At 42.4% G+C, this 15,617-nt stretch overlaps 1 protein-coding gene across 12 annotated transcripts in view; it reads right to left on the reverse strand.

Annotated features, from left to right (window-relative positions):
- Positions 1 to 232: 232 nt before the first annotated feature.
- Positions 233 to 15,617, reverse strand: part of LOC110536366 (potassium channel subfamily T member 1) — a 134,094-nt gene continuing 118,709 nt past the window's right edge. For 3 of the 12 annotated variants that reach the window (XM_036936272.1, XM_036936270.1, XM_036936276.1), the window contains 11 exons: positions 13,238 to 13,349; positions 12,769 to 12,870; positions 11,932 to 12,015; positions 11,628 to 11,756; positions 10,973 to 10,993; positions 9,313 to 9,619; positions 7,365 to 7,427; positions 4,992 to 5,039; positions 3,597 to 3,608; positions 3,065 to 3,149; positions 233 to 2,839 (listed from right to left, as the gene is read on the reverse strand). In XM_036936272.1, coding sequence (XP_036792167.1) covers positions 2,710 to 2,839; positions 3,065 to 3,149; positions 3,597 to 3,608; positions 4,992 to 5,039; positions 7,365 to 7,427; positions 9,313 to 9,619; positions 10,973 to 10,993; positions 11,628 to 11,756; positions 11,932 to 12,015; positions 12,769 to 12,870; positions 13,238 to 13,349 — 1,093 coding nt within the window. In that variant the 3' untranslated portion in view covers positions 233 to 2,709. The remainder of the gene's footprint in view (positions 2,840 to 3,064; positions 3,150 to 3,596; positions 3,609 to 4,991; positions 5,040 to 7,364; positions 7,428 to 9,312; positions 9,620 to 10,972; positions 10,994 to 11,627; positions 11,757 to 11,931; positions 12,016 to 12,768; positions 12,871 to 13,237; positions 13,350 to 15,617) is intronic. The other 9 variants (XM_036936280.1, XM_036936275.1, XM_036936277.1 and 6 more) reach the window with 6 other exon arrangements.

Here is a 15,617-nt window from a genome sequence, read left to right on the forward strand (position 1 = left end):
ATGTAGACTTTTTTTATATGATACTGGTGTGATATTATCTTTTTACTTCTATTGGTTTATGTTTCATAACTGTGTACATTGTCAACATTAGAGTGAATCAATACTGAACATGTGTTACCCCAACCAACGCCACCACCCTGTTAATAATGATTAACAGCAATGCTATCTCAATGCTGTTTCTGAGTGATCATTTTTCTCTGTGATTCAAACAAACAACAGGAGTGTTTATCCATTTCAATGTTCCCTGCTGCATGTAGCATTTATTGTTTCATATTTTACATCATGGTAGAGAAGTACACAGACTTCATAATAAGAAATAGTAGAAAATTGACCTTTTCACAACGAATCAAGAACATGATAAAGTGAACAGAGGTTTTTGGAGAACATGCATGGTTCCATATAAAGATATCAAATGATATGCTTACAAAAAAGAAGCGGGGAATATTATCATCAGATTCATTTTCTAGGTGTGATACTTCACACAGGTCGGCAATCTAGCTGTAGGAAAACACATCTGGTTTGGCAAGCTTTATTTAAAAACATGCTTTTTGTGTTTGCATGCCCCTTTCTAAACTACAGTATAAACTTCAAAAACCACAAACAGATTTTCTATGGATTCTAATTATATGGTGACTGATGGGATTGTACACGCTCATTGTTTCCATGGTGATCAACTGTACTCTTCTTTAGTCCTCCAGATCTGTAAACTGCCTTTCTGTGGGGGCCTGGCTAGAATCAAACATATTCTATCTACACTTACAGTAAATCAATGGACAACGTGGGAATACATCTCAAACACAGCAAGAAATATATATTAAACAACTTCAGTCCTGATATCAAAGTATCAATTGCCTTTCCTCCATCATAACAAACTTTCTCAACAACCTAATCGTATTCATGCAGTCAGGAAATGCATGTATTATGGTGTACTCTTTTTGTGTTTATTTGTATGCTGGCTTCACCCCCAAAAATTCCATCTAAATGGACAAAGTATATTGTGTCATTTACAATGACAATGAACCTTAAACTTTGCAAACTTAACTAAGTTGATATTGTGTTTATAACACCTCTCTCTGAATGTATGACTCATACTGTGCTGTGAATTTTGTAGTCTGTTTTATTGTATAGTTTCGGGTTAAAGGGTCATGCTATAATGCTCTTAACGACCACAGAGCTTAGTGCAAAAGTATTTCAAGACCTTGTTATAATTTCTGTAAAAATGACCCAGATTTTTTTGGTAACGAAACAATGAAGATTAAAAGTGTTAGACTATTTACAATGATAAAACCACACATATTAGTCCAACAGTATCGAAAAAAAAATAATAAAACATAAATACATCTCCTAACCCTTAAATAATGATTCAATATCTAAAGCACACACAATACTACATTTACTGTACAAGTGATTCCTGTATAAGTGAAAGGACATATTGGAATCCAGCTTGCAACACTGTACTCCAAGCCCATGTACTGGCCATACTAACAGACTTCAAGTGATAGTTAACTCCAACTCATCTTTACATTGGATTACTTTTGACATCTGAAAACATATAACAAACTTTCATTTTGTAGTGAACGTTCACTTTTCCTGTGCCTGTCTTTTATTGTGCAAAACAACATCGGTTTTCCACGGTAAACCGCTTTGAAAATCAGGATCATTGTACTGTAATGTACAATGATTCATAAAATCCTGCCAGAAATAAGGAATGGTTGTACATTAGCTTAAGTAGAACACTGACAGATATAAAATAAATATCCAGATACCATATGGCACAAATAGAGCGACATATTGTAGTGGCATGGAAGAATTTATATAGGTTCTTCAATTCCTTTACTATTCTAGACTTCTAATAAGAAATGTCATGTTATAAAACAAAATGGGGAAACATCCAGCATGAGCAGTAAAAGGGTCCCTATATAAGATACAATGTTTTCTACATTGAAAATAGGAAATAAAAAAACGAAAATCAATGTCATTTAAAAAGTGCTTATGTACTATCATGATTGATTTGTAAGAATACTGTCTTAACATTGTGATAAGGAATAACCATTTCTGTACCAAACTCCGTACATGACTTGCTATCGTAACTGATAACTACACAGTCCCCCCACACACACCAGGTGTGCTTGGTCGAGCTCACCAGCATACCATACAAGGCAGAGTTTGCTCTTGTGACACCTTTCCATTGGTCCTAAAGTGCGAGCTCCATCCACCAAGCGTGTGAACGAGCTAAATCAAACTAACCTCTAAATATTAAGAGCATCACAGGACCTCTGACATCATCATCTCTTCTGGTTGCTTACTTGTCCTGAAGGGGGCGTGCTTACTTGTCCGGAAGGGGGCGTGCTTCCAGTCCGTCTCTCTCTCCCTCCAGTGACTGGTGCACTCTTTCTGTTTTATCTGTTGCAAAGAGGGCCTGTCTGATGCTCTCCAAGAGGGCCTGTGATGCTCTCCAAGAGGGCCTGTCTGATGCTCTCCAAGAGGGCCTGTCTGATGCTCTCCAAGAGGTGAAGTAGTTAATTAATGATGAGGCAGTCTTTATGCATCCTTCCATAGCAGCTCTGTGTGTGTGTGTGTGTGTGTGTGTGTGTGTGTGTGTGTGTGTGTGTGTGTGTGTGTGTGTGTGTGTGTGTGTGTGTGTGTGTGTGTGTGTGTGTATATATATATTGTGCCGGGGGTTGGCAATCAGGGTGAGGTGAGGGAGTTTCAGAGGTGGGTCTCGTCCCTGGTCTCAGTGCCAAAGTCTTGCCTCATCCGGCCGCCACCGCTGCTCTGCCCTTGGGCTGGATCCTCTGGCACGTTAGGGCCCGCCAGAGGGTCAGACCGGATAATGTACCTGGAGAGAGACGAGGGCAAAACCAACTCTATTGGGTCATATCCACATTTTTATAGAACACACTACTAGAGAACTGTACTGTCCAAAATAGACTGCTGTGCCCAATCGGGAACAATATTTTACCATACCCAAGGTTGTGTACAGTCGACACAGCTTGATACAGTATAGTACATACTGAAAAGAGAAGAAGAGGCCACTGATCCCACCTCTCTTGTCGGTACTTACACAATGTCATTGAGCTCCAGCATGGTGTCTGGAGGGGGGTTGATGAGAACGTAGGAAAGAGTGTTCTGGTGGTCGTTCATCTCATCTGCAACAGAACAGGGGCAGGTCTTCACAGATGGTCTGGTTTTACTAGTCAACATCAGCCCAATAATGCTCTGTTTAGCAACTGAAACTATAGGATTCCCTGACTCCTTGATCTTCAGTAAGGGTGTAGACTGGTATAAAAATGAATATGCATATAAAGCAAGTCTACAGTATATATCTTGTTTGCTACGAGTTCTGTGTTCATTTTCTTAATGTCTATTCAAATATAATCAATGGTGTGTAACTGTGTACCCCTTGATATAGGATCCCCTGACGTCCTGTGCTTGTCTTGAAGTAGGATCAAGTTGCCCCTAGTCACTGATCTAAGGTCAGAGTTGTGTGTGTTTTACCTGTTTGTGTGTAAGAGTGAGAAGCTGTGTACCTGGGACAGAATGGGGCTCAAGCTTGGGGGTTGGGGGGTAAAGTGCATCTGCTTCTCCAAACCCACCTGTGTTTGCCCCTTATAATGCCAGGCGGAGTGGGCAGGAGAGAGAGAAGGTCTAACCGTTACTGACAGGGCATGGCTGGTACAGGGTAGGCCCATGCTGCCACAAGGCAAGCGTATCTCTCCATGCGCGGTTTAAGAAAGACATGCAGACACTGTCCGACTGTATAGATTCACCTTCTGCACATTCTAGACGTCTGCCTGGTCACTCACGTCAACACGTCACCATGGTTGCCATGCCAATGACACTCAGCCCCCCATATAGAAATGTTGACAGACCCACAAACACAAATAGGACATGCTCTGGCATCCGGCAGGACAGGCTCAACCAATCGAAGTGAGGCTCAACCAAACGAGGTGAGGCTCAACCAATCGAAGTGATTCTCAACCAAACAAGGTGAGGCTCAACCAATCGAAGTGAGGCTCAACCAAATGAGGTGAGGCTCAACCAATCGAAGTGAGGCTCAACCAAACGAGGTGAGGCTCAACCAATCGAAGTGAGGCTCAACCAAATGAGGTGAGGCTCAACCAAATGAGGTGAGGCTCAACCAATCGAAGTGAGGCTCAACCAAACGAGGTGAGGCTCAACCAAACGAGGTGAGGCTCAACCAAATGAGGTGAGGCTCAACCAATCGAAGTGAGGCTCAACCAAATGAGGTGAGGCTCAACCAATCGAAGTGATTCTCAACCAAACGAGGTGAGGCTCAACCAAACGAGGTGAGGCTCAAACAATCAAAGTGAGACTCAACCAAACGAGGTGAGGCTCAACCAATCAAAGTGAGGTTCAACCAAACGAAGTAAGGCTCAACTAATCAAAGAGTGAAGCAAAATACATTGGTAGTGTGGGATTGGAAGGGGTCAAAATATAGCATCTAGGATCGTCTTGTAATGTAATTCAGAGGGACTAAAATGTGCTGAATATTACAAATGATTTGGTATTTAGGCTAATCAAATGCTAAATGGGATTATATGTTAACAACCACAGTTATATTTCTACACAATTCCCAGTGTAGCTTTGGTGTGTGGATAGCTATGAACTGTTGGCCTTCTGAACAACACAGGAATAATGCTTTCTGCTCCACTCTGTCCTGCCCCTAATGTATCTAACCACACTTTCCTGCCCTGCAGTAACTTGGTACTCCGTCTGGCCATCTCTCCTCATCCATCGCCAGTCAACAAGGCTTAGTTAACACAGGTAAAACTGATGGAGCCTACAACATATTTGACTACCGTACATCAGTTGTTCAACCTAAGTGTGAACTAGGCCTATGTCTCCCACTTCAGTCCACACAATGCAGAGGACAGAGAGAAAGAAAGACTGTGTGTCTGCCACCCACCACTGCCATCATCACACAGAGTCATGCAGTAGTGATGTTTGATCATGAGTCTCCATCTAACCTGTTCTGGTCTCCTCTCCTAACGGCTGCTCTGAAATGCCCTGTAACTCTAAGACGGCCAACACTGTTAACTCACAGGCTACTGTAGTCTTGTTCAATAACACAGCATTCTTACTCTGTCACTCACAGGCTACTGTAATCTTGTTCAATAACACAGCATTCTTACTCTGTCACTCACAGGCTACTGTAATCTTGTTCAATAACACAGCATTCTTACTCTGTCACTCACAGGCTACTGTAATCTTGTTCAATAACACAGCATTCTTACTCTGTCACTCACAGGCTACTGTAGTCACTGGCGAACCAGACACCCCCAAAGCCCCCGCAAGACAGGGGGCCACGAACTCTGGAGGGCCATGCGCCTGTCATTGAGGTTTATATGTATATTTAGAAATTCTTTTGACATTAACCCTTCAAAACGTCATTCATAAACCTTTTTAATGTCCATATGTACTAGGAAGCTAAGTATTTGTTTCTTGGGCTTCAGGAATCTGACTGATCAAAGTGCCTCAGGCCTTGAAAAATGTACTATTGAACTGATTTAAAGTAAGGGGATATCGGTGAACAAATGTCATGGTCAAGGCTATGATGGCGCCAGTGTAATGAGTGGAGCTTACTCAGGCGTTCAAAAGCTCATATCAGACCGAGAGCCTAATGCTTCTTAGGTAGTTCTTTATGCGTTTTAGTTTAGAAAACAACCTTGCTGTAGAAGCGACAGTTACAGAGATGGTTAAAAACAGCTTGATTGCCGTAGCAACATCAGGGAAACTGGGCAGAAGGGAGTGGTGCATCGAATAAGAAGTTCTGCAACATCTTTAATTGAGCCTCTCATTCTCCTTTATTGCCAGACTCCAAACATTACAGAAAGAGATGAACTGTAAAGGAAGCTCTGGGGACAGGTCGTCTGGATACTGGACAGACAATAAATTGGCAGATGCAAACAGATTATCATCTTTAGCGGAGGACAAGAGTTCTTGAGGGTTGGTACAAATAAACATATGTTTGTGATATTGTTCATACCGGTGAACCAGCATTTAAGTTGTGTGCTTGCAATGTCAACAGTCCCCTATATCTGGCATATATTGGCATGCATCACTCAAGACTAAGTTAAAATTGTGTGCAGCGCAATGGACATATAATGCACAATGTCTCAGGAAAGACTGTCTGAGTTGGCAGTACTCACTATAGAAAACAGTCTGGCCCGCAATCTGGACCTACAGGCCGCGGTGAAAACATTTTCACACAAAAAGGACTTCAGGAGACCAGGGGAGTCTGGAATTAATTTAATTTACCTTGAATATTGCAGCCAATTTGTTTAGGCTTTTAGACATACGAAAAATTCTAACATTAACTGTGGCTAAATTTACCCTCCAACCAACAAATTCTTCCCTCATTGTTAGGCTAGATGATGTGTCATTTGTCTAACAACTTTATAGTAAATAGCAGACAAGTACTGTACACAGCTACAGATATTAGCCTACACTGCATAATGAAGCGATCTCTAGTGAGCTAGTGTTTTGAGGGTGGACTGACTGTATTATTTAGCATTAATAGACTAGTTTTATTCACAGCAACTTTCTATCCAAGCTGGGAGAGAGTGTGAGGATGGCTCATGTCATGCAGTCAGGTTCAGGTAGGCTATACAGGGCAGTTGTATATTTAAAAATAATCAATTGGTAGCTGATTAGTATACAGTTGCATCAAACATTTATTTGAATTTCAAACTTGAATTACATTTTTCCGCGAGTCAGCAGTCTAACTGGCAGCTTTGCGACACTGTGTATAGCTTGAGAAAATGGGAAATTACAACCAGACAGGCCTACCAATAAACATGTATCTATTACCTAAAGCTAAGCTAAGCCCTGGCACCACAGAAAGACCTCCATTGATCCGATAGGCATGCAGCCACATAGACATGTTGCAGTTTCAGCACCATGGACAGTGATCGGTAGTCTGTACTTCGATTTTACTTGGGGAGAGGCGAACTCCGACCTTGCGGGGGTCCAGAGAAACTGTGTTACGCCAGTGACTGTAGTACTGTCATTCAATAGCACAGTATTCTTACTCTGTTACTCATATAGATGTGAAAAACAGTTACTACTACTGGTTCAATCCTCAACCTGCCTCCCCTTTTAGAGGGATGGTGGTAGGCCTATATTCACTACTTTGTTACAAAATATAATTATTTGAAATATTAGATGAAAACATTCCCCTAACAACATTCTTACCTGACCATAGTTCGCAGAATAGCACTACTCTCCAACATATAGGATGTCTTTTAAATGCTTTCAGAACACTTGACACGTTTAAGAGAGTGATGACTACATTAAATGTGTTGCATACTGTATGTGACCACTACTGTACGTGGGATTACCTTGTAAATATCCTAGATTTACTCGGTTCATGACATCGCTCGCGGTAAGATTAGCAACATCCTCTACAAGCCAGACGGGAAAGGCAGAAAGGAAACAGAAAGGAGAGAAGAAAGAAAAGGTCAGGCAAGCAGCAAAAATGCAAATTGCAGTTTTCAAATGGGGAAGTAAAAACAAACTAATATTCAAAGAAAGAAAAAATCATGTTCCCATGTTAAACGTTAGGCTATTAAATATGTATTCTTTAATAATTGTAGAATTCTTTGATTATTTATAATGTAAATATCTATTTCTGGCTCAAGCATCCAATTTCAAAATAACGGTAATCCTTTATTACGTATTACGTTTTTCAGTTTTTTAATGGCTTTCTGGCTGTATTACGTAATAAGCATTATATGGAATTATATGGAGAATTATATAGAGAAATAATTTTTTCTTTTGCAAAAAGAGGGCGAAGGAAGCTGAGGAGAGAGGAAAAGAAAGGGAGGAGATGCAGGCAAAATGCTTCATATGCTTCAGTCGTCCTTCCATCCAAGTGAAGGGTTATGCACATTCATAGAGCGGTTAAGCACATCCATAACAGGTTATGCAGGTTCATTGTCATACTGTCATGTAGAATACTTTGAATAATGGGGAATGAGAATGGGATACTCCTCAATGTTAATGTAAGGCATTGTGGGATGTTTATATGTTTACTGATGTTATGAGGCATTATGACACTTCTGTACACCCCTTGAAATGATGTTCAATGAAGTGAGGTGAATGGATGGCAAGGTTGTACGGTGAAAACAACTGTCTTTAAAAAACCAACACAACTTAATTATATTACTACGATAGGATTTTACATCTGCTGAGAACAGTAATTAGTCAATTGAGAAACAATAATATCTAATTTACATCAAAATATACTGCAAACATCTCTAACAATAATGTCCATCCTAAATTCTCCAACTAATCCCGTATCATTCTCATTCCATACAACACCAATTGCCAAACTATGAAAGATGACACATATACTATACTGCCCCCTCCGTAACTAAATATGACACAGCACCCTGTACTGCCCCCCAGTTAATAAATATGACATAGCACCCTGTACTGCCCCTCAATAAATATGACACAGCACCCTGTACTGCCCCTCAGTTAATAAATATGACACAACACCCTGTACTGCCCCCCAGTTAATAAATATGACACAGCACCCTGTACTGCCCCTCAGTTAATACATATGACACAGCACCCTGTACTGCCCTTCAGTTAATACATATGACACAGCACCCTGTACTGCCCCCCATTTAATAAATATGACACAGCACCCTGTACTGCCCCTCAGTTAATAAATATGACACAGCACCCTGTACTGCCCCCCAGTTAATAAATATGACATAGCACCCTGTACTGCCCCTCAATAAATATGACACAGCACCCTGTACTGCCCCTCAGTTAATAAATATGACACAACACCCTGTACTGCCCCCCAGTTAATAAATATGACACAGCACCCTGTACTGCCCCTCAGTTACTAAATATGACCCAGCACCCTGTACTGCCCCTCAGTTACTAAATATGACACAGCACCCTGTACTAACCCTCAGTTACTAAATATGACACAGCACCCTGTACTGCCCCCCAGTTAATACATATGACACAGCACCCTGTACTGCCCCCCAGTTACTAAATATGACACAGCACCCTGTACTGCCCCCCAGTTAATAAATATGACATAGCACCCTGTACTGCACCTCAGTTAATAAATATGACACAGCACCCTGTACTGCCCCTCAGTTAATAAATATGACACAGCACCCTGTACTGCCCCTCAGTTACTAAGTATGACACAGCACCCTGTACTGCCCCTCAATAAACATGACACAGCACCCTGTACTGCCCCTCAGATACTAAATATGACACAGCACCCTGTAATGCCCCTTAGTACTACATTCTGCTCACCATATCCGACAGTGGGCAGTCCCAGGTGCTTCATGCGGTTCTTAACCAGCTCAGACAGCTCCTGTCTCTCTGAGCGCCGGTACAGGTTGAGGCGCTGCTGTGAGAACCGCTCGGTGCGGCTTGGAGGTTTGGTGTTCTTACGGCTCAGACGCCGCGCCCACTGGAGGCTCTTCTTCCTCAGTAACGGGTGTTCTGATTCGCTGGTGGTGGACATCCGGTGTGTTCTGGTCTTCTCCTTCCATGACTCGCGTCTGTTGTCCCTCTGATCATCACCGCCAGTGTCCTCTACATTGATGGAGACTTGAGACTAGAGGGAGGGTGAAGGGTTAATACCATACCAACTGTGATGAGACTAGAGGGAGGGTGAAGGGTTAATACCATATCAACTGTGATGAGACTAGAGGGAGGGTGAAGGGTTAATACCATACCAACTGTGATGAGACTAGAGGGAGGGTGAAGGGTTAATACCATACCAACTGTGATGAGACTAGAGGGAGGGTGAAGGGTTAATACCATATCAACTGTGATGAGACTAGAGGGAGGGTGAAGGGTTAATACCATATCAACTGTGATGAGACTAGAGGGAGGGTGAAAGGTTAATACCATACCAACTGTGATGAGACTAGAGGGAGGGTGAAGGGTTAATACCATATCAACTGTGATGAGACTAGAGGGAGGGTGAAGGGTTAATACCATATCAACTGTGATGAGACTAGAGGGAGGGTGAAGGGTTAATACCATATCAACTGTGATGAGACTAGAGGGAGGGTGAAGGGTTAATACCATACCAACTGTGATGAGACTAGAGGGAGGGTGAAAGGTTAATACCATATCAACTGTGATGAGACTAGAGGGAGGGTGAACGGTTAATACCATACCAACTGTGATGAGACTAGAGGGAGGGTGAAGGGTTAATACCATATCAACTGTGATGAGACTAGAGGGAGGGTGAAGGGTTAATACCATATCAACTGTGATGAGACTAGAGGGAGGGTGAAGGGTTAATACCATATCAACTGTGATGAGACTAGAGGGAGGGTGAAGGGTTAATACCATATCAACTGTGTGGACAGTATGAGACTAGAGGGAGGGTGAAGGGTTAATACCATATCAACTGTGTGGACAGTATGAGACTAGGGGGAGGGTGAAGGGTTAATACCATATCAACTGTGATGAGACTAGAGGGAGGGTGAAGGGTTAATACCATACCAACTGTGATGAGACTAGAGGGAGGGTGAAGGGTTAATACCATATCAACTGTGATGAGACTAGAGGGAGGGTGAAGGGTTAATACCATACCAACTGTGATGAGACTAGAGGGAGGGTGAAGGGTTAATACCATATCAACTGTGATGAGACTAGAGGGAGGGTGAAAGGTTAATACCATATCAACTGTGATGAGACTAGAGGGAGGGTGAAGGGTTAATACCATATCAACTGTGTGGACAGTATGAGGATCCAATAGGATGTTTTGTTAACACTTTCCATCAGCGATAGAAGTTCTATAAACTGGAAGCATTTATGATGCATTATGGGTGACAGCTTCACCAAAGTGTTTAATGCTGAATAAAACAGAATAGCTACATAGTTGCTGTTCTTTTTTGATGCACTGCACATTTCAGCAGATAATGACAGTTATGTGACCATAATGCCATCTTACCTGTGGGTACCCATCCTTTAACTAGGAATGAGACAGACCAAACAAACAAAAACACACCATGGATGAAGTAAAAAAAAATGAACAGAGTAGCATTGACAATAGTAAATATTATTTACTTGACCAAGAATGTTTGTGTGTATGAATTGCAGCACCAAATAACTAATTGACGCATATGAAGCATCATTACAATGAATAGCAGCACAATTATAGCACAAATATATTGGCCATAATCTATGGATGACTCAAAGGCGGGCTTGTTCAAATACTTTTTCAGAATGCATCCTTCCTTTTTTCTCACCCATGAGACAATCACTGATCATTATGTGATTTGACAAGTGAAAGCAAGGTTACTATCCCTATTGCTTTCACTTACCTCAACAAGGAAGGAACAAAATAAGAGATACTTTGGGATTTTAGCAACGAGGCCCTTTATCTACTTTCCCAGAGTCAGATCAACTGGTAGATACAAGTCTCTTTGTCAAGTATGAAAAAACCCTGAAGTATCCTTCTAAGGCCAAAAAGGAAGAAAGAAGGGAAGGAAGAAAGGAATTAAGGAATGAATGAAGGAAGGTAGGAAGGAATGAAGAAAGGCAGAACGGAAGGAAGGATGCATCTTTAAAGTATTTGAACAGGGTCTGTGTCCATTCTGTCTTACCTCAGAAGAGGGGAACATGTGAGACTCTGTACGGTAGATGCCTATAGGAATCTCAGCACTGGAGGAACACAGCTTCTGGAACAACCTGCCGTACGTCCTGATCCACAGGTCCTCCTCTGTCACCTTCATCTGGGGAAGAGCAGGGAAGTAGACACATTCAGTACACACACACGCACACACGCACGCACACAAACACACATGCACGCACGCACGCACACACACACACACGGACGCACGCACGCACGCACGCACCCACACACTTACAGTACACACATCCTAACATACTGTAGATATCCATACTTACTGCACACAGGTAACCCGACCCTGGTGTCGTGTCCAGGCCTAGTAGAAGTCTTGCTATGGGAATCATATAGTCCTTCACAAATGACTGTAAAAAACAAGAGAATGCATTAACAAACAGGAGGAACCATAGACTGAAAATGCTCATTTCTAGGCCCAGAGGAAACATTATAGAGTAGGGTTAAGAAACTACTGAATGATCACATGATCACACTTAAACATACGGTAGGTCTCTCTCACTCTATTTTTCTGATTAGTATTGCCTTGAGACACTGAGCTAAGATCAGTTTTGAGGTTCTCCACCTAATAGTTCAGATTTAGAGAAGGTAAGCTGATCATAGATCTGTGCCTAAGGGAGAGACTAAGCTGATCATAGATCTGTGCCTAAGGGAGAGACTAAACTGATCATAGATCTGTGCCTACGGGAGAGACTAAGCTGATCATATATCTGTGCCTACGGGAGAGACTAATCTGAGCATAGATCTGTGCCTACGGGAGAGACTAAGCTGATCATAGATCTGTGCCTACGGGAGAGACTAAGCTGATCATAGATCTGTGCCTACGGGAGAGACTAAGCTGATCATAGATCTGTGCCTACGGGAGAGACTAAGCTGATCATAGATCTGTGCCTACGGGAGAGACTAAGCTGATCAAACAGTCCATTTACACTCTGCTGGCTGAGACAAGGTGATACACCGCGGACAAACTCCCTAGCTAAGTCCCAAATGGTATCCTATTCTCTACATATTCAGAAATGTCTTCAGTCCCTATGGCCCTGGTCAAACGTAATGCACTACATATGGAAAAGGTTGCTATTTGGGATATAACCCCTAATACCCACCTGGTAGAGCAGCGTATCCAGCATACTGATACTGAACACTCTGCCTGCAGCGAACGGCAGACGGAACATGAAGGCCAGGTTGGAACCCTTATCACGCTCTATCTATAAGAGGGAGAGGGAGGAGAGAGCAGAGAGAGGGGGAGGGAAGGAGAGAGAAAGGGAGGGAGAAGAGAGAGAGAATTGGAGGATAGAGCAGATAGGGGAGAGGGAGGAGATAGAGAGGGGGAGGGGGAAGAGAGAGGGGAGAGGGAGGAGATAGAGAATGAGAGAAAGAGGGAAGGGAGAGAGAGCACATGAAATGTCATCATCTGGTTTGTTAACCCAGTCCAGAGCTTTATATCTTCATGTCTGAGTCTGTGTAACAGAGTTCACCTCCCACATGACATCCACACAGACAGAGAGTCAGTAATGAGGGCTGAAGCCTCAGATCTAAAGATGGAGGAGTTACATGCCCCCACGCTGAACTCACCTTCTCTAGTTTGGAGAGAGCCAGAGAATAGCAGTCCTTAGCTCTGAACTGCATAAATCTCATGTTGGAGGGGTGGGTCAGCTCAGTGATGATACTAAGACTGGGGAACAGCCTGGAGGGATAGATGGGTAGATAGAGGGAGAGGGTGGTGGAAGAGGAGAGAGAGAGAGAAATTCAAAAGGAAATTATCTTAATTAACAGAGAAAAATGTCCTCCTGTGTGCTACCTATATCCCCCCACTAGAATCCCCATACTTTAATGAAGACAGCTTCTCCATCCTGGAGGGGGAAATCAATAATTTCCAGGCTCAGGGACATGTACTAGTCTGTGGTGACCTAAATGCCAGAACCGGACAAGAACCTGACACCCTCAGCACACAAAGGGACAAACACCTACCTGGAGATGACAGCATTCCCTCCCCATATGCCCCCCGAGGCACAACTAAGACAACATAACCAACAAAAACGGGTCACAACTCCTGCAGCTCTGTCGCACGCTGGGTATGTACATAGTCAATGGTAGGCTTCGAGGGGACTCCTATGGTAGGTACACCTATAGCTCATCTCTTGGTAATAGTACTGCAGACTACTTTATCACTGACTTCAACCCAGAGTCTCTTAGAGCGTTCACAGTCAGCCCACTGACACCCTTATCAGACCACAGCAAAATCACAGTCTACTTGAACAGAGCAAATCTCAATCATGAGGCATCAAAGCCAAAGGAACTGAGTAACATTAAGAAATGCTATAGATGGAAGGAATGCAGTTTGGAAACCTACCAAAAAACAATTAGGCAACAACAAATTCAATCCCTTTTAGACAATTTCCTGGGTAAAACGTTCCACTATAATAGTGAAGGTGTAAACTTGGCAGTAGAAAATCTTAACAGTATATTTGAACTCTCAGCTTCCCTATCAAATCTAAAAATCTCAAATAGAAAACCGAAGAAAATGAACAACAATGACAAATGTTTTGATGAAGATTTAAGAAAGAAATTGAGAAACCTGTCCAACCAAAAACATAGAGACCCGGAACACCTGAGTCTACGCCTTCACTATGGTGAATCACTAAAACAATACAGAAATACACTACGGAAAAAGAAGGAACAGCACGTCAGAAATCAGCTCAATGTAATTGAAGAATCCATAGACTCTAAACACTTCTGGGAAAATTGGAAAACACTTAACAAACTACAACACGAATAGTTATCTATCCAAAACGGAGATGTATGGGTAAACCACTTCTCCAATCTTTTTGGCTCTATAACAAAGAATAAAGAGCAAAAACATATACAGGACCAAATACAAACCCCAGAACCAACTATTAAAGACTACCAGAACCGACTGGATTCTCCAATTACCTTGAATGAGCTACAGGACAAAATAAAAACCCTCCAACCCAAAAAGGCATGTGGTGTTGATGGTATCCTTAATGAAATTATAAAATATACAGACAACAAATTCCAATTGGCTATACTAAAACTCTTTAACATCATCCTTAGCTCTGGCATCTTCCCCAATATTTGGAACCAAGGACTGATCACCCCAATCCACAAAAACGGAGACAAATTTGACCCCAATAACTACCGTGGGATATGCGTCAACAGCAACCTTGGGAAAATCCTCTGCATTATCATTAACAGCAGACTTGTACATTTCCTCAATGAAAACAATGTACTGAGCAAATGTTAAATTGGCTTTTTACCAAATTACCATACAACAGACCATGTATTCACCCTGCATACCCTAATTGACAACCAAACAAACCAAAACAAAGACAAAGTCTTCTCATGCTTTGTTGATTTCAAAAAAGACTTTGACTCAATTTGGCATGAGGGTCTGCTATACAAATTGACGGAAAGTGGTGTTGGGGGTAAAACATGACATTATAAAATCAAACAACACACATTTCTTCCCACGGGGCTGTTGGGTGAGACAGGGATGCAGCTTATGCCTCACCCTCTTCAACATATATATCAACGAATTGGCGCGGGCACTAGAAAAGTCTGCAGCACCTGGCCTCACCCTACTAGAATCTGCAGTCAAATGTCTACTGTTTGCCTATGATCTGGTGCTTCTGTCACGAACCAAGGAGGGCCTACAGCAGCACCTAGATATTCTGCACAGATTCTGCCAGACCTGGGCCCTGACAGTAAATCTCAGTAAGACCAAAATAATGGTGTTCCAAAAAAGGTCCAGTCGCCAGGACCACAAATACAAATTCCATCTAGACACCATTGCCCTAGAGCACACAAAAAACTATACATACCTTGGCCTAAACATCAGCGCCACAGGTAACTTCCACAAAGCTGTGAGACAAGGCAAGGGCATTCTTGGAAACTGAGTTGCACTTGGTGGAAACTGAGCTGCACTTCCTAACTT

The sequence above is a fragment of the Oncorhynchus mykiss genome, chromosome 11 (assembly GCF_013265735.2).
Source record: "Oncorhynchus mykiss isolate Arlee chromosome 11, USDA_OmykA_1.1, whole genome shotgun sequence".
Taxonomy (NCBI): domain Eukaryota; kingdom Metazoa; phylum Chordata; class Actinopteri; order Salmoniformes; family Salmonidae; genus Oncorhynchus; species Oncorhynchus mykiss.